The following is a 19148-nucleotide window of genomic DNA, read 5'->3' as shown; positions in this document are numbered from 1 at the left end:
CAGGGCTTGGTAGGGGTTATTTTTTTCTTCTTTGAGGCCAATAAGACACAGAAATTTACGTGACTTCCTTCCTGAAGAGAGATATTTTTTAAATGATTCTTTTTCCCTCAAAGAATCTCTCAATTCCCTTGAGTTTGGAAAGGAGGAAATGTGCAGATTAAGTATGTGGCCTTCAGTTGATTATTTAGAATGTTAAAGCACCTTTTCTTTGCCCTCTTTCTATTTTAAGTAAGTTTCTGCCTTGATCGGTTATAGTGTTCTAGGACTCAGGAAGCATATTTTACATTAGTGCCCTTTTATTTGATCACTTTATAAAGAAGTACAGTGCAGGTGTCTCAAATGAAATGGTCCCAAACACCTGGCCTGCCTACTGTGTCAGTGGAGAAAGTATTTGGACCAGGTCCTTTACCTAAAATAGGACTTTATTTCTTGGAAATCTATATTAAGACTGGTTTTTGAGTCTTCATGTTGCTTCTGAAGATGTATGTTTAAATTATAGTTTCTATCCTAATAAATTGCATATTAGCCTCTGGGCATGCTAAAAGTTGTGGAAAAATATTCCTGCCAGAGAGTAATAATTTATAACACAACATAAGACTCTTTCATCAGTACTTCCCATTCTCTGAAATGTGAGATCAAATAATGAACCACAATAATGGTTAGTAAAGAGAATATAAATTAGAAAAGACAAATATCACCAATATTTGAAGGCCACAACAAGAGGTAGCGGGTAAATGGTATCCTTGGGTGTCACTTATAGATTGTGGATACAATTGTGGGTCAGAGTAAAAACCAATATGTACAGTTGGGAGGGTCATTAGTTCAGTTATCATTTGTTTCTACGCTATGCCATGTGCCTGTGTTTTAGAATGCAGGGTAAAATGTATAGGAGAAAATAAACCAATTGGTGTGATTTACAAAAAGCCTGGATTCCAAAAAGGTCTGAAGTTGGCATTTGTGTGTGTGTGTGTGTGTGTGTGTGTGTGTGTGTGTTAAGCTTTTTCTTTGGTAGAATAAAGGTAAACCTAAAATAAAGGGTATGAGAAAACTGACTTCAAAGTAGAAAGCACAACTCATGAGAGATGCAAATAAACTTGGTAGTCTGAAAGAAGAACTTAAAGATGTGTATATGAAGGTTTTAAACCTTTATGCCAAGAGGCCCTCAAGGTGGAGAGACCTTTTAAATTCTTGTTCAGTCGTTGGGTAGTGGTGTCTGGCAAATAATAGCTGCTTAATTAATATTGCTTTCAGCAAGGCTTGCTTTTTCAAGATTTTAAGCTAGCTCCATAAAATTTTAACATTTGAGTATCCTAACCTATTAGGGAATTATTTAACTGAGAATTAATTTGTCTGTATATTTTACTGTTGTTGACTATAAGCTTGCCGGCCCCCCACCCCCCAGTTCTAATTTTTTTTAGAATTACAGTTTCTCCCGAAGCTTTGAGAATCAGGAAATGTAAGGTGGAGGTAAATTCAGTGCAGTTTTATCTAAATGTTATCAAAAACGCTGGTTCTTGTTACTTGAACCAGGAATCCCAAATGAGCTATCACTCTGAATTTTAACTACAGCAGATTCTGCCCTTGTTTGGAAAAAGTTGCTTGGGTGGCATCAAACTTAATGGAGTCCCTCACCTTTTAATTTCTTTTTTAAAAAAGGAGCAGTTTGAGGTCAGACTTGGTTAATCTCAGTTGGAGGGGAAGTGTTGGGGAATAAAAAAGATGAATAACAATTTTGTTGTTAGACTGTTAAACCAAAAATTGCTAAAAACTGATATCCAGGCTTTCTCTTGCTACTTGCTATTTGGCCTTTGTGACTGCTTATTAGCACTTCTACCAGAGGGTGTGAAGGGATAGAGGCGAAAGTTAATTAGTTTAATTTCTGATGTTTGCTAGTATAAGGCTTTGTAGAAATACTGGTTTGCTAAGTTGAACTGTCAGGAAAGTTTCATTAAACTGTTCATACATTATCATGGAGAACTGAGGATTTTGAAGACCTTAAGTATATATCAAAAAAAAAAAAAATTGGGCAGCTGTTTTTGCAGTTACTGGTTTACTGCTTACCCCTCCTAGTTTCCCCTTTAGCCTCCCAAGAGAATGAAAGGATGTTAGTATTAATTTTTAAAATTTCCCTGGCATTGGAAAAATTAATTTTGATACTATCATTAATTCAATACGTGAAAGGTAGGTTTTAGTGAGATCCCTGGAATTTCAAGGACCCCTGCCAAGAATAACTTGTTTGCTTTTGAATTGCTTGGACCCTTCAAGAAATCCCTGATTTTAGGATTGTTCAAACACTTGTGTTATTAGAGTTTGTTAGAAGGAAATGAGATAAAAGTTCATTTTTTTCCTCTTTGTCTTTTTGTGAGCTAGACTGGTAGGAAATTTGAATTCAGTGATAGGTTAGAAATAGGATAAACATAAAGTAATATTTTGATATGTAGTCATTCTTCAAAATGTTTTTCTGTTTATATTAAAAATGGGATCGTACTTATGTAGCTTGATCTTTTCCCCCCACTTAGCTGTATATCAGGTTTTTCATATTAACATATACAGTTCTTTTTTAAATGGCTGTATAATCTAGTGTGTCTTAAGTTTAAGGTGGTTTGGGTTTTTTTTCGCGTTATGTATAATTCTTAATGAGAGAATTTTACATACATCTTTTTGTGTCTGTGAGACTATTTCTGTTGGGTAGGTTCTTAGAAGTCCAGCTACTGAGTACAAGTTTGAGTAATTGCATTTAGAATTTTGATAGGTACTGCCTTCAGAGGGCTTATGTAACCAAAATTAATAGATTAAAAAGTTTGCCAGTCTGAGTGCAGATGCTTGGCAATATAAAGGACTGGAATTTGAGGTAGATGAAGTCTGTCCTAGATTCAGTTGATGCCTGCTTCTTGTGAGGTTGTCATCACTATGATCAGACATCCCCTTTAACTTCAGACTAGATCTCATCTGATGCATTCAACATAGAATGCTCAGGTTAACTACTGTGTTTCCCCGAAAATAAGACCTACCCCAAAAATAAGCCCCAGTTAAGATCGTCAGCAAGACGGATGTATTTAGTATGTTATGACAATGTTCCAGAAGAAGACGACGTGACTGTATTTGACTAAATATAGATTGTTGTACATGAAAAAATAAGACATCCCCTGAATATACCCCCTAATGTGTCTTTTGGAGCAAAAATTAATACAAGCCCCCATCTTATTTTTGGGGAAATACGGTATAAGACCCGGTCTTATTTTTGGGGAAACACGGTAACGTGTATTGATTGGTTCGCTGTCTGCCAGCCCCAGTCTACATGTGTAGTATAAAGATAAAACCATAATCCCCTTTTAAAGGAGTCTAGGGAAGGAAGGGAAAGACAATCGGGAGTTTATTTTACATTCTGAGCTGTTGTCCAGGTGCCATGGAAGTGCAGGTAAGACTGGAGAGGGAGGGGAACACTGGCAAGAGCATGAATCTTAAAAGAGGAGCATGCCCAAAGAATGGGGCAAGGGCTGGGACTGCATGGTGCAGGGCGCTGCAGTGGGCGTAGGTTGGAGTTGAGGCTGAGTGTGAAAAGGGGGTAGATAATATGCTGAGTGACGAGTTCAGCTTCAGCTTTACCGTAGTGTCACTGACAGATTTTAAGCAATAGCACGACATGGTCAGATTTATGTTCCCTCCCTCCTTCCCTCTCTCCCTCCTTTTTTTTCAATCACTTTGGTAGTGGATGTTCGATTGAAGGCTTGCTGAGACAGGAAGAAAGCATTTGGGAGATTATTACTGCCTGCATTGCCATAGTACATGATGAGGTTCTGAACTAAGGCAGTGGCATTAAGGATGGAATGAATGTGCCCATTATTTTACCTATTTTGAACCCTCCTGAGTCAGCCTTGAAAATTCAGTCAGAACGTCCTCTCTTCCTGGAAGCCTTCCTTGACCCCTTCAGGCAAAACACAGTGCTTTATCATCTGGATTTACCTTCACACCTAATTTATATCTTATTTTTGACATTAATGAAACATATATATATATATATGTATATTTTTTTTTAGGGGAACAGGACTTTATTGGGGAATAGTGTGTACTTCCAGGACTTTTTTTTTTCCAAGTCAAGTTGTTGTCCTTTCAGTCTTAGTTGTGGAGGGTGCCGTTCAGCTTCAAGTTGTTGTCCTTTCAGTCTTAGTTGTGGGGGGCGCAGCTCAGCTCCAGGTCCAGTTGCCATTTCTAGTTGCAGGGGCGTTGCCCACCATCCCTTGCGGGAGTCGAACCAGCAACCTTGTGGTTGAGAGGATGCACTCCAACCAACTGAGCCATCCAGGAGCTCAGTGGCAGCTCAGCTCAAGGTGCCCTGTTCAATCTTAGTTGCAGGGGGCGGAGCCCACCATCCCTTGCGGGACTCGAGGAATTGAACCGGCAACCTTGTGGTTGAGAGCCCACTGGCCCATGTGGGAATCGAACTGGCAGCCTTCAGAGTTAGGAACACGGAGCTCTAACCGCCTGAGCCACCACGCCGGCCCGAAACTTTCAATTTTTAATGTCTCCCTCCACGTTAGACCACGAACTCCTGTAGTCTTTGTATTATTTGTGTCTAGCATTAGTGTGTGTTTCAATGAGATATCTATAATGGACGGTAAGTCAGTGACTGGGTACAGGATTCACTCACATAGGAAATATTTGAGGGGCAGGAATTGGTTTTGTATTTGGTGTTGGGGGTAGGGAATGGGTTTTGGATATGGGATGCTTGAAGTAAGCAGTATGGGTGATGCTGGACCCTACTCATTCTTTAGCTTTCAACTTAGATGTTCCCTCTGGGAAGCCCTCTGTGATCCCCACCCACTTTCAGCTTGTGTGAAGTTCCTCTAATACGGTCCCCTGGGATTCCCTGATCACACAGTCGCCTGTGTCTTTACTGGTCCTTGTCATCGTTGTAAGCATTTAGTGTGGTGCTTTTAATATTATGGGTATTGTAATAAAAGGTTTATTGGAGATAATCGGTTGGTATTCCCTCATTGACTTTCCTCTAAAGACTAAAATTCGAAATATAGTAACTATTAGTTAAAGCCCTTCCAATTTAAACCTAGCCTGAAACTACTTAGGACAGTGGTTAAAAAAGCATGGGCTTTATAATTAGGATTTGAACCTGCCTCTGAAACTTAGGAGTTGTGTGATTTTGGGCACATAACTTCTGAACATCAAGTTTCCTGATCTATAAAATGAGAATAAGAGTACTTGCCTTCCAGTGTTATTGTGAAGATTAAATGAGAACACGTGTAAAAACACTTAGCACAGTGACTAACATAGTAAAGGTCAATTAATGTTAGTGAACAGCAGTCATCATAATAACCAATCCTCCAGTTAGAGCTACAATTCCCTTAGTAATTATAAAACTTTTTCATTTAGGAAGCCCTGTTGGCATTGGAAAGGGTTAGGGACTGAGTTGATGAGGTCCACATTATTTATTTTATAATAAAAATTAAGCCTCCCTATTGTATTTCATAACATGTCTACATTTGTTTCCATGTAAAAAAAATGCTTTCTAGTGTGTCCTATCATGTAGTTTTCAGTACGTCATCACAAATCACTGCTTTCTTCCTCTTTCTCTTCCTAAGAAGCTGTACATGTACCACTTGGTTCATCCAAATTGTTTTGAGGATCATCTCCCAAATCCTTTCTCATTATTTTGATTATGTCTGTTTCTTGGTTGGAGTTGCCTCATCTTTTTCTGAAGTCCTACCTCAGCCAAATCTGTTTTGACCATTCTAGCTTAGTCAGTAAGTGCTTACAGTGTTTTTTCTGTACCAGCTTCTAGATAAAGATAGCATGAAAAAGAAGGATGCTAAAGAACGTTGCCTGTCTTGCAACTAGAATTAATAAATTGACAATTAGGAAGCTTTCAGATATTTGGATTGAGTGATGGTGACTTTAAGTGCATTGTACAATTTAGGAAGAAAGCAGTGTGAATCTGAATAGTCTGGAAAAGTTTTTGTAGAGATACTGTGTATTGAAGGATTAAGTTTTGGGCTTGAAGGGTAGAAGGACCTTCTAGGTAGAAGTAGCAGCATAGACAAAGATTATGGAGTTGGGAATCAGAGGACAGTTCTAGGTTCACACTGCCTGATACACTTGCTTTGATATTGTTTTAACCTTTTCACTGCGTTAATTGATTTCAAGTTCTCCAAAATGCGTCAAAAATCCACAGAAAATAATTACGGTATTTATATATTTAAGTAAATTCAGTTAAGGTGCTACATTTTATTAAAATAAATGATTAAAGTATAAACATTTCCTATTATTCATTCTTGAAAAACGCAAAAATATAGAAAAATGTACATCTGCTTTCCTAAACTTCCTTCCTGGGACACGGAGCTCGTGGGGTAAAGTCGAACGTCTCAGTCAGCAACATGGAAATATCATTTGACTATATAGATGAATGTCGCAACGAAAATGTTAAGTTTCATCTTGGAGAATTTTGACTCATGAAAAAGGCACCAGGAACTATTCTGGGCAGAGAAGTGAGGTGATAAATAGGTATGGAATGGATCAGAGGACTGAGGAACGCCTGGCTGGGTTTGCGTTGGTGTTAGGAAGAGAGAGGATATACCAAATCTGAATTGCTTTATGAGGAGGAATAAATGGAAAGATTTCATCGTAAAGAAGATGAAGTTGTGAAGGAAAAGAGAGCCTTCTCTCTTGTCTTTAAGAACCTGTACATTTTACGTTCGTGTCACTTATTTGGCTCTTCTGCACACTTTAGCCCCTTCCAATTTCTGGATTTAAACTTGGAGGAAACTTTGACCATAATACTGTGGTGACCACTTTAGTTGAGGTTCTTGTTAAATCCTGTCTGGATTATTACAGTAGCTTCTTCATTGGTCTTTGCCTTTTTACTTTCTTTTAATCCATCCTACCCAACTTGTCTCTCTAAAGCACCGGTCTGATGTGTCACTCCCATGTGAAAAACCTTTAAAGACATTGTGCTGCCTTTAAGTCTGGGTGAAGTCGGCTATTTAAGGTTGTCCATTAATGAACTGGCTTCAAACTGCCTTCAAACTGCCTTTCCACCTTTTTCTATACTGCTTCCTCTATTAAAATATTCTTTACATTTCAAACAAATTGATCATTTCTTTTAACCTCCAGGATAAGTCTGTGTTTCCCCCCGGTCTTGCCTTTGCCCATGCCATTTCTTGTCACTAGAATGCCATGTTACATTCTCTTGCCTTAGGCTTTTACATAATGAAATTTTAGCTAATTTCCAAGTTTCAGCTGAAATTTTGACAACTTTATGGTCACTTCCCTAAGCATCCTTCCAACTCTTTCTTTTCATTGTGCAGAGTAATGAGGTAATGATGAGGAAGAGGTTAGTAGAAGCCACATTATGGGCAAGCTTTTCTTCCCCATTTGATTTTTGCTTTTGTTTTCAGTGAAAGTGTGGTTGTTGTCCAGCCAAATGACCAAACTCTTCCCCTTGGGTTTCCACAGCTTATCAACATTTTTGCAGGGTGGATGCTGCCAGTTTATTCCTGTGTACTTGGAGTCCTGTCTTGGAAACCCATGAGGAATAAAGCAAAGTTTTCATTTGCAAGTGTGGAGTTAGTCCAGACTTGCAGTATTTGAAGTAGCTGGATGTTTTCCTTTCTGGAAACAACATGTCTTTGTATCTTCAGATATAGATATAAAGATACAGACATAGAGTCTGTATCTCTAAGCAGTATTTCTAATTTGGGTGGTGTGATTTTGCCCCCATGGGATATTTGACAAGTCCTGAGGCATTTTTGGTTATAATTTGTAGGCTGGTGCTACTGGCATCTAGTGGATGGAGGCCAGGAATGTTGCTAAATGTCATGCACAGGAGAGACCACCTTCCCACACAAAAAGTTATTCACAAGATGTCAGGAGTGCTAAGGTGTTTGTGCCTCCCAAGTGCCTCTGTGTTAGGTGAAGTTTGTCCTCGAACCTATATTACCGTTGAGAATAGTAGAATCATTAGCACAGGAAGGAACCCTAGAAGTCACATGTTTGAACTTTTTTTCAACTTGTATCCCTCAGAACAGTGTTCTGCAAGATATTAATAGCTGTAATAGGAAAAAAGTGTTTATTTGTTAAATAAATTTTGTAAAGGCAAACATTTGAGTATTTGATACGATAAAGTTACATGCATTGTGGGTTTCCATCAGTGAAGTTTTTCCCAAATGTGTTTGCCTCGTGAACCCATTTGACATTTTCCAGTCTCCCAAACACTTCCTTGGAACTGGGAGGGAAACCATTTGATTACCTAGCCTTATAGCAGATAGGGTCTTTCTTCTGTCTCTTCAAAGCTTACTGGAGAATCTTTATGTCAGTGACAGCAGGTACATTAGCTTCATCTGTATTTATCAGATTGTGGTTTATTAGATGAACTAAAAATTGGGATATTCTAGGTTTCTTATTTTGAGTGTACAATGTAACTTTATTGTCATCCCCACCAATAAATTAGAAATAATAACCCCAGCCCAAAACCTACTGCCCAGGTTGTTATGAGGATTAATAAGTTAATTATAGTTTTTAATGCTTTGTATTCTTTGGAAAAAAGTGATTTATCATAAGTTGTGCTGTTTTTGTAAAACTGCTTAAGTTTGACTATCTTTCTCTACTTTAAATTGTTGAAGAGTGAAGCTTTTGGGATTCAAGTGGAATGAGAATCATTGTCATTTTTTTTTTTAATTGGGGTGACATTTGTTAGTAAAATTACATAGATTTCAGGTGTACAATTCTGTATTACATCATCTATAAATCCCATTGTGTGTTCACCACCCAGAGTCAGTTCTCCTTCCATCACCATATATTTGATCCCTCTTACCCTCATCTCCCACGCTCCACCCTCCTTACCCTGTGGTAACCACTAAACTATTGTCTGTGTCTATGAGTTTTTGTTTCTCGTTTGTTTGTCTTGTTCTTTTATTGTTTTTGATTTATATACCACATTTCAGTGAAATCATATGGTTCTCTGCTTTTTCTGTCTGACTTATTTCACGAGAATCATTTTAATCAGCGATTTGCTGAGTATGTTAAATTTTAAGAAAGTTAACAGTGGCATTTTACTCAGATTTTTTGGCTCTTTAAGAATTTGCATCATTTTTTTTTTTTTTTTTTTTCTTCCCTTTTATTATACAAGTAGTACGTTTATGGTGGAAACATTACAGAGGCCAGAAAACAAAAGAATCTTAACACCTACCTTTTAAACAAAAAAATGAGGTCAGAGAATTTGTTTTGTAATACCTTTTTAAATTTTTTAAAAATATTTTTCAATTACATTTGACATATATTAGTTTTAGGTGTACAACACAGTGATTAGACATTTATGTAACTTACGAAATGATTACTCCAAATAAGTCCAGCAACCATCTGATACCATACATAGTTATTACACTACTCACTATATTCCTTATGCTGTACGTGCTCATGACTATTTTGTAACTACCATTTTGTACCTCTTAATCCCTTTTCCCCTTCACCATCCTCCCAGCCCTGCCCCACAATTCGGCAACCATCAAAATGTTCTCTGTATCTACGAGCTTGTTGCTGTTTGTTCTGTTTTCTTTAACCTGTTCTCTAAATTCCATATGTAAGTGAAATCACATGACATTTGTCTTTTCCTGTCTCACTCAGCATAGTAATCTTTAGGTCCATCCATGTTGTTGTAGATGGCATTTATTTTTTATGGCTGAATAATATTCCACTGTATATATGTACCACCTCTTCTTTATCCATTCCTCCATTGATGGAAACCCAGATTGCCTCCATATCTTGGCTATTGTAAACAATGCCGCAATGAACATACTGATGTACATGTCCCTTCAAAGTAGTGTTTTGGATTTCTTTGGATAAATACCCAGAAGTGTGATTACTGGATCCTTCTTTGTCTCTTGTTATAGCCTTTGTTGTTTTTCCCCCCCTTCTTCTGCTTTCCCCTCCCCCCCACTCTGGTTCACGCCGTTGTTTCTCAGTCTAGTTGTGTAGGACACAGCTCCCTGGCCCATGCTGGTATTATGAGCCTTGCGCTCCCCCGAGCTGAGGGGGTCGGTCGCCAGTCATCGGTTGCTCACGGCAGCTCTCGCTGTACAGCCTTTGTTTTAAAGTCTTATTTTGTCTGGCATAAGTGTTGCTGCCCCAGATTTTCTTTTTTCCCATGAAATAATCTTTTCCTTTTACTTTTAGTCTGTGTCTTTGATTGGAAATGAGTCTTGTAGGCAGAGTAAGTAAGGGTTTTGTTCTCTTGTCCATTCATCCACCTTGTGTCTTTTCATTGGAGTATTTACTCCATTCAACATTTAAAGTAATTGTTGATAGATATGTAGTTATTGACATTTTATTCATGTTTTTGAGCTTTTAAATTTTCTTGTTAAAAAAGTCCCTTTGAAATTTCTTGTAATACTGTTTTGGTGGCGGTGAACTCCATTAGCTTTTTCTTGTCTGGGAAGCCCTTTAATCTGTCCTTCTATTCTAAATGATAGCTTTGCTGGGTATAGTAATCTTGGTTGTAGTTCCTTGCTTTTCATCACTGACTGTTTCATGCCAATCCCATCTGGCCTGCAAAGTTACTATTGAGAAGCCAGCTAACAGTCTTATGGGAGCTCCCTTGTCAGTAACTAACTGCTTTTCTCTTGCTTATTTCAAGATTCTGTCTTTGTCTTTAATCTTTGGCATTTTAATTATGATGTGGCTTGGTGTGGGCCTATTTGGGTTTATCTTGTTTGGGACTGTTTGTGCTTCCTGAGCTTGTATGTCTATTTCCTTCGCCAGGTTAGGGAAGTTTTCTGTCATTATGTCTTCAAATAGGTTTTTAATTCCTTGCTCTGTCTCTCTCTCTCTCTCGCTGGTACCCATGTGATGCAATGTTGGTATGCTTGATGTTGTCCCAGAGGCTCCTTAAACTATCCTCGTTTTTTTTTTTTTTTTTTTGATTCTTCTTTTTGCTGTCTGATTGCGTGTTTTCTGATATTCTTATATTCCAGGTTGCTGATTCAATTCTCTGCTTTATCTAATCTGTTTATGCCCTCTAATGTGTTTTTTTTCCTTCAGTTACTGTATTTTTTATTTCTGACTTTTTAATGTTTTCTGTCTCCATTTTCGTTTCCTGACTCTTTGTTGAAGTTCTCCCTGAGATCATTGAACATCCTTATAACTAGTTTTGAACTCTGCACCTGGTAGATTGCTCATCTTCATTTTGTTCAGTTTTTTTTCTGGAGCTTTGTTCTGCTCTTTCATTTGGGACGTTTCTTTGTTTCCCCATTTTGGCTGCCTCCCTTTTTTTTTGTTGTTTTTGTTTCTATGTATTAGGTAGAGCTGCTATGTCTGCCAGATTTAGTAGAGTGGCCTTATGTAGTAGGTATCCTGGGGGCCTCAATGGCACAATCCCTGGTCCAGAGCTGGGTGCTCCAGGTGTGTCCATTGTGTGGGTTGTATGTGCCCTCCTGTTGTAGTTGAGTGTTGGTTGCTGTTCGAATGTCAGTTGGAGGGTTGACCCTCAGGCTGATTGGTTGTGAGGACTGGCTATGACTACAGTGGAGGAGCTGTTGTGCCGGTGCTGATCCTATGAAACAGGATTCACTTCAGGGTCTGGTGCCTGCCCAGTCTGCCCTTTGTGTGTGTTATTTGTGAAGGTGGTTGGGTGGTGTTCTAGTGTAGTCTGAAGCTGGCCACTAAGTGTGTTGGTTCTGGGGCCTCTTGGGAGGAGCTCTGTTGCAGGCCAAGTTCAGCGGCTGCCTGTGCCCTTCCCTGCGGCCACTTGGTATGAGCTACTGTGAGCTACAAAGTGATCTGCAGATGGTTGCCACTTGTGCTGGGATTGGAGATGCCTGGGAGAGACCAAGCTGCAAACTGAGGACAGTTAATGTTAGGGTGGGATTGGGGCTGCTCAGCAAGAGGTACAGGCCACAATGAGGCCGGATGCTGCTTGCCTTGAAGTTTGTGGACCTTTGAGAGATTTTAGATAAGTCCACAGCATGAACCAAGATAGGCCGTTTGTATGGAAAAGCCACTGGAAGCAGCTTGGGTATGCCTGCAAGGTGAGTAGGACAGGGTCTCAGGGAATCACCAGGGTCAGGCAAATGTAGTTAGCCAGATTGATGAAGACTCAGGTATGGCAATTGTCTGTCTGTCTGCTGGGTCGGGGGAGGCTCAACAAAGGAACAGTGATGCTCGCTAGCACTCCTGTCTGTGAGAAAGCTGCTTGTCCAGCCCTCACCCTGGAGCCAGACAATTCAGTTCCTCCCTGTATGTTCCTGGTGCCTTTCTAGCTGCTGCCCCAGCATTGGAGTTCAGAGCAAGTGAGTCCATCAAGTGAGTCCATGTGGTGGGGGGTGGGGGGCGTGGCTGCTTTATGAGGAATGCTTGGGACTGCAGCAGCCCTCCTGCTCACTCAATCACAGTCTCCGCTGGTTTTCACGGCCAGAAGTTATGGGGACGTTTCTTCCTGGTACTGGAACCCTGGGCTTGGGAGCCTGGTCTTTGTTAGTTGTTTTTGCCAAGTAAAAATAATGTTACATGAGAAAAGCTTTTAGTTGAGCTTGCAGTGCAGTTGTACAGGTGCTTTTTCTCAGACTTCTTAAAGCAACAGAAGTGCTTTATGTGTACTTTTCCTTTCATCACACAAACTATTAAAAAATAGAGATTTAATAAAATTCAAAAGTTCCGTAATTTTATCAAGGACATTGTTAAGTGAAACTGACTTTAAAAAAAAGTACAAATGAATAGCGACTAGAATGACCAATAACTTATTAGTGTGCATTGGTGCTTCTGCCTTGATTTGTGTTAAGGTACCAGCAGTTTTGTTCAGCCTTGTTTCTGTACCCTTGTTGCAAATGTCAACACAGTGAAAAAAGGCAAATAATAGTATTACTATGAAAAGAGCTTTGATCTTGTGGATCACTGAAATGGTCTTTGAGCTCCCAAGAAATCATAAACCCCACTTTAAGAACAACTGCCTTAGTATTTTACATAGATTTTCTTTTGCTCTCAGACCAGATCAAGTGGATGAAGAAGCAGCAAAGGGCTGAGGTTTTTAGCTTGGGTTACAAAGTTAAAACAGTGCCATTACCTAAGATGATAAAACAGGGTAAGGAGTTAAGTGTGTTGGAAGAAGAAAGTGAATTTTGAGTTTGAGGGAACTTTAGGAACATAGAGGTGGAAATGTTGATTAATGCAGCTCAGCAAGTTTTTCTGAGCATCAGGAGGCTTTGTTGCCAAGGAAGTGAGTTGAGAGAGAAGAGGCAGAAGGGACCTTGGTATCAAGGACATTGGGAAAGGAGAATTTCAAGAATGGAGTGGTCAGCACTGCCTAATGCTTCAGAGAAGCTGAATAGAATGGGGACAGACTTGACCATTGGATTTGATATAATGGGATTAATGATGACCTTTGCCGGAGCAGGAGGAGTAGAAGCCAGATTATAGAAAAGAGTGCAGAGGCAGCTGTTTATGCTATTCTTTCAAGAAGTTTTGGGATAAAGAGACGTGTTGGGCAATTAATTTGAGAGGTGGGCGGTATTGAGGACAGTGAAAGAAAAGAAAATTGATTACAGGTATGATACAAGTTAAGCTTGTAGTATGATGTGTCTTCAGAGAAGTGAGAAGCTGAAGAACACTGGATTCTTTGGCCAGAAAAATGCACAGACCTATGACATTTCGCATACAAACTTTTTCATAGGGTTGGGGAGTTCCTTACTAATTTAATTCTTTTCTGTTTAATTGCTAGGGATTCAGCTTTATACATTTGCTTCAAATCCACTAATTTGAAGATGTTTTAAAGACATTTTTCTTTTAAATGCAGGTGATTTCACTTTAACAATTAATATTTCTTTCAGAATGGAACTTCTGTTCTGGCTACTTGCAATCTGAGGTAACAAGTGACAAAAAAAGGGTGGAATTCTTTCTCTTGTGCAGGATTGTGTGCATGCCCTCCATCCCCCTCCAGAATGGTTTGTTTTCTTTCTGGAGGCAGAGTTTGGATTACAGCCTCAAGTAGTGTTTGTATTAAAAACATGTGTGTTGTTTTCTAATGAGCTTGTATTTCTAACTTCCTTTTCTTCTTTTTCTTCTAGTCTGTTCTCTGGGGAGGCAGTAAGGGGCCGTGGAGCTGGCCTCGGCACCGGGAGAGGCTGGACTTCCTGTCTCTCTGTGCTGAATGGCTGCGATGGCGCCCGCTCTCACTGACGCAGCAGCTGAAGCACACCATATCCGGTTCAAACTGGCTCCCCCATCTTCCACTTTGTCCCCTGGCAGTGCCGAAAATAACGGCAACGCCAACATCCTTATTGCTGCCAACGGAACCAAAAGAAAAGCCATTGCTGCAGAGGATCCCAGTCTAGACTTCCGAAATAACCCTAAGGAAGACTTGGGAAAGCTGCAACCATTGGTGGCGTCTTATCTCTGCTCCGATGTAACACCTGTGCCCTCGAAGGAGTCTTTGAAGTTGCAAGGTGTCTTCAGCAAGCAGACAGTCCTTAAATCTCACCCTCTCTTATCTCAGTCCTATGAACTCCGAGCTGAGCTGTTGGGGAGACAGCCAGTTTTGGAGTTTTCCTTAGAAAATCTGAGAACCATGAATACAAGTGGTCAGACAGCTTTGCCACAAGCACCTGTAAATGGGTTGGCTAAGAAATTGACTAAAAGTTCAACACATTCTGATCATGACAATTCCAGTTCCCTCAATGGGGGAAAACGAGCTCTCACTTCATCTTCTCTCCAGGGAGGTGAAGTGGTGGCATCTGAATCTGGGGACTTGAAGGGGGGTATGACCAATTGCACTCTTCCACATAGAAGCCTTGATGTAGAACACACAACTATGTTTAGCAATAATAGCACTGCAAACAAATCTTCTGTAAATTCCATGGAACAGCCGGCACTTCAAGGAAGCAGTAGGATATCACCTGGCACAGACTCCAGTTCTAACTTGGGGTGTGTCAAGTTAGAGGGTAAAAAATCTCCCCTGTCTTCCATTCTTTTCAGTGCTTTAGATTCTGACACAAGGATAACAGCTTTACTGAGGCGGCAGGCTGATATTGAGAGCCGTGCCCGCAGGTTGCAGAAGCGATTACAGGTTGTGCAAGCCAAGCAGGTGGAGAGGCATATACAGCATCAGCTGGGTGGATTTTTAGAGAAAACTTTGAGCAAACTGCCAAACTTGGAATCCTTGAGGCCCAGGAGCCAGTTGATGCTGACTCGAAAGGCTGAAGCTGCACTGAGAAAAGCTGCCAGTGAGACCACCACTTCAGAGGGACTTAGCAACTTCCTGAAAAGCGATTCAATTTCAGAAGAATTGGAGAGATTTACAGCTAGTGGTATAGCCAACTTGAGATGCAGTGAACAAGCCTTTGATTCAGATGTCACTGACAGTAGTTCGGGAGGAGAGTCTGACATTGAAGAAGAAGAACTGACCAGAGCTGATCCTGAGCAGCGCCATGTGCCCCTGTGAGTAGAACTCATGCAAAATGTCATTCTTGAGAAATGTTGGGAGAAAGGAGAAAGACTTCTTGGATTCCCACGAGGAGAATGGGATTCTTTGTATATAAATGTCTAGGTTCCATTTGTCTTTTTTTTATGTGGGTGCATGTACCTGCTAGCGAAGAAATGGAAGCCATTTCTGGTATAGTGTTGTGTTGCTGTAGGCTAAAAGCTGCTCATCTCTTTTTGAAATCTCATTAAGAAAACTAGAAGACATCCTATTGGTAATCCTGTACCCATACTCTCAGAGTGAATAATTACATTTCTTTGAAATACGTAGGATATTAATATTTTTGAAGGTGTCTGACTTGACTTCAGACTTTGTTGTTTCCAGTAGGTGGGGACAAAAGTTTAGTTGAGCTAGTTAACTTCGCTCTTATTTATAGTTGTTTTTAATTGAGCTTTCAGCCAAGCATGTATGCAGTCTTCACATTCAAGACTTGATTTCCTTACATTTGAAGGACTAATCAGAAAATATCTCCGAGTGTTTTATAGGTTGCCTCCAAACAGTCCACTTTTTCACAACTTGATTCTCTGCCTGAAAGAGTCCATCTTTATCGGATTTGGACTTTCTTTTCTCGCAGCTAAGTTAAATGTATTGACATATTTGGGATAAATTCTTACTGGTTTTTCCAAATCTGTTAGTTTGAGGAGAATTCCACATAAGTTTTGGATGGCACTCCAAATTGGTATAGTGGAGCCAGACTTGATTTACTAGTGTCCTCCTAATCTACATTCAACTCCTTATGGATAAACAAGGTAGTACAGTATAAATAACTCCTTAAAGATAAGTCAATACATTTGTCTACTTAAAAGTGTTAGACTTATGAGAGAGGGAAATAGGAGAAGTTGGAAAAGGGGCAGGAGAGTTAACTAGTAGGTCCTCTTTCATTTCCTCTTTGGGTAGGGATTTTGTAAAGGTTGGATTACTAAAGAAGGCTGAAATAGATGGCTATGTTGGAATAATTGGTTTTTCCTTGCCTATAATAAAATAGTGACAGATTTTTACTGGAGACTTCACTGAGACAGCTATGCTTTTAATTTTTAAGCATAAGTAAATTTCCTTTTTTTCTCAATTTTGTTTATATTATCCATGTGGATATACTGTGTGTCTCGATATGAAATTTTGGTTTATATTTCTATTTTGAAGGAAAAAGTATATAATTTTAGTGAATTTTTTCCTTGTAGATGTAGTTCTGTTACCATTCGTTAGTTTCCTGCGTTCAAAAGTCCACTTCTGTATTCACATCTAAATAAAGCAAATAAATATATTTCAGAGGCTTGCTACTGCTATAACATAGTTATCTTTTCTTAAATGGACGAGTAGTTTAAATCAGCTTACCAATATGTGTGGCATTACTTTCACTGACTGCTGCAATAAACCACTGCTTTAAAAAATCTTGGTTAACATGAAATGTATTGTGTTTTAGAGTAATTTCATGTAACAAATACTGTAGTTGAAGCATTTTAAGTTTCATGTACTTGTTTTGTGTATTTGAGAAAAACATCTACTGTATAAGCTTATTGTTTCCAAAATACATTGTATTGAAGAAATTTTAAGTTTTGGTAACGACGTGGGTGTATGTTCCAATCCAGTGAAATCACAATACTTGAGAACTTTTCTTATTCCTTGGGATAATCTAGTGATTTGAAAAGACTCCTTAGTCCATTCACTTAGTACTTAGTTCTGGACATTCTGCTCACATAATGGTTTGTTCATTGGAAGGGGGTATAAAGGACAGCTAACAATGGATCATTTTAGGAAACTTGGAGGATCAGTTGAATCCTCTTACAGTTAACTAAATAATACTTTAAAAAGTTGAATTTCCTGACATCAGATTACATTAAAGTAAGCAAAATCGGGGCACTGAAAGCACTGTGAAGCTTTGCGCAGTGGCAGTATCGTAGCCAATGAGGTTTATCCGAAGCACAGTTATTGCTAATTAAAAGTACTGTAAATATACTTTTTGTACATTTTTATATAATAAAATTTAAATTAAAAGCACCAATAAAGCATAACTACTTCAAAGTTGTCATTGAGCAAGGTTACCACATTGATTCCTAATGCAGGTATTTAGCCAGGTGTTTGTTGACCTGAGTATTTTAAAGGTTTTCAGCAATTGGTCAGAAGAAAGTGGAGGCATTGCTTAATTAAAGAAGAAAAAATGGTCTTTGGATACTGAGAAGTCTTTACTTTCTGATTTAGTAGTCCCTCCCAAATCTTATAACCCCATGTATTATAATTGAGTCCTAGAATAAGAAATTAGTTAACAAGTTCATTAGCTTGATCCAGCTGGCATTTCAGTTTCTTAACCAGTAGCCTGTTTAATATTTCATTCCTTTGTTGAAGTACTTCTGCTGGAGATACAGTTGCTAGATTTAGTCTAGGCAGCCATGATGAAAATATTTAGTAGAGGAGACTGTGGAAATGGATTGTTTTTGAAATGATGATGTTGCTTAAATTATAAGTGGATGGTTCTGTGAACATTACAAGCCTTCACGAAGAATTCATTTGTGTTTTTTTCCTACCTCCGAGAGGAAAAATGATCCATTGTTAAGTCCACATGCCAGCAGTAGCCGACTGATTGATTTTTATATGTTGTTGCAATTTCGGCCTATTACATATTTATCATTGTATTATACTTTACAGTTAGTAAATTCTGTATCGCTAGATGAAACATGTTAGAGTTCTTTCCTTTTTCTTGATTAATATTTTTGGTTTACTGATTTTATGTTTAGTTTAAAACTGTCATACCTTTTTGTTTTAAGCTGTTTTGGGAAAATCTTCCCAAAATATTTTACATATCTTCCTGTCTTGGTACATGTTTGCTACTAGTTTGAAAATTCTGTACTATATTGGGTCTGTCCTGTATTATATTATGGTTTAGTAACATCACTGTGGAAAAGGAGCAGGGATTTAAACATCATCTCCTTGATCAAGGGACTAACAAGGAAGCTGTTTAAATAAATACCTTAATGTTTAATTCTTAATTGTACAAGTGTAGATAAAAACATTCAGTTAACTCATCTGTATGTAATGTAACTCTGTGCATGTGCTCTCTTCTTCACTTTAGTTTTTCTTTATATTTCTTTCTCTTTTTCCCTCTAAGTTTTGTTCTGCTGTTTTGTTACGAATTCTTAGACCCATACCTCATTTTGCTAAATTTGGTTTTCATTTTCTTGGTCCTTGTGCTTATAAACTTGTATAGCAAGTACTTGCTGTTAAGAAAATGCTTTTTTCCAGATATTTTCCTAAATGTGCTCTTAGATCATCAGCAAGGTTCTTAGTACCTGGACATTATGCAGACCTCTCCTGACTAAAAAAAAAAATTTTTTCCTGACTAAACTGTTATGATAGGCTTATCTTAATGGGTAATATAAAAATAATCCCATAAAATGTTTCATTGTGACTACTGAAATATGTGTTGTTTTATATTATTACATATACAGAGGGTGCCCAAAAAATGTATACACATTTTAAGACAGGAAAACTGTATTAAAATTGTAATACTCAATATAGACTGATAACAAAAGATGAGTACCAGTCATGTTTGACTTCTGCAATTACAGAGGTGCTCGAAGTGGTTACCATCAGCGTCCAGACACTTCTGATTATGGCGAACTACTGTTTGAGCAACATTGACCAAAGTGTCCACTTGTATACATTTTTTTTTTTGGCACCCCTG

The 19148-nt window shown here is 38.7% G+C and overlaps 1 protein-coding gene and 1 pseudogene across 4 annotated transcripts in view; both read left to right on the top strand.

The window, feature by feature from the left end:
* The window catches only part of KANSL1 (KAT8 regulatory NSL complex subunit 1), a 156807-nt gene that overhangs the window by 27170 nt on the left and 110489 nt on the right, over positions 1–19148 (top strand). For all 4 annotated transcript variants that reach the window (XM_033089856.1, XM_033089855.1, XM_033089854.1 and 1 more), the window contains one exon: positions 14061–15429. In XM_033089856.1, coding sequence (XP_032945747.1) covers positions 14144–15429 — 1286 coding nt within the window. In that variant the 5' untranslated portion in view covers positions 14061–14143. The remainder of the gene's footprint in view (positions 1–14060; positions 15430–19148) is intronic.
* LOC117014158 (uncharacterized) lies at positions 17345–17472 on the top strand (annotated as a pseudogene).

This window comes from Rhinolophus ferrumequinum, chromosome 21, assembly GCF_004115265.2.
Source record: "Rhinolophus ferrumequinum isolate MPI-CBG mRhiFer1 chromosome 21, mRhiFer1_v1.p, whole genome shotgun sequence".
NCBI lineage: Eukaryota > Metazoa > Chordata > Mammalia > Chiroptera > Rhinolophidae > Rhinolophus > Rhinolophus ferrumequinum.
The sequence above is the reverse complement of the archived record's forward strand: the minus strand, read 5'-3'. Positions and strand labels throughout refer to the sequence as shown.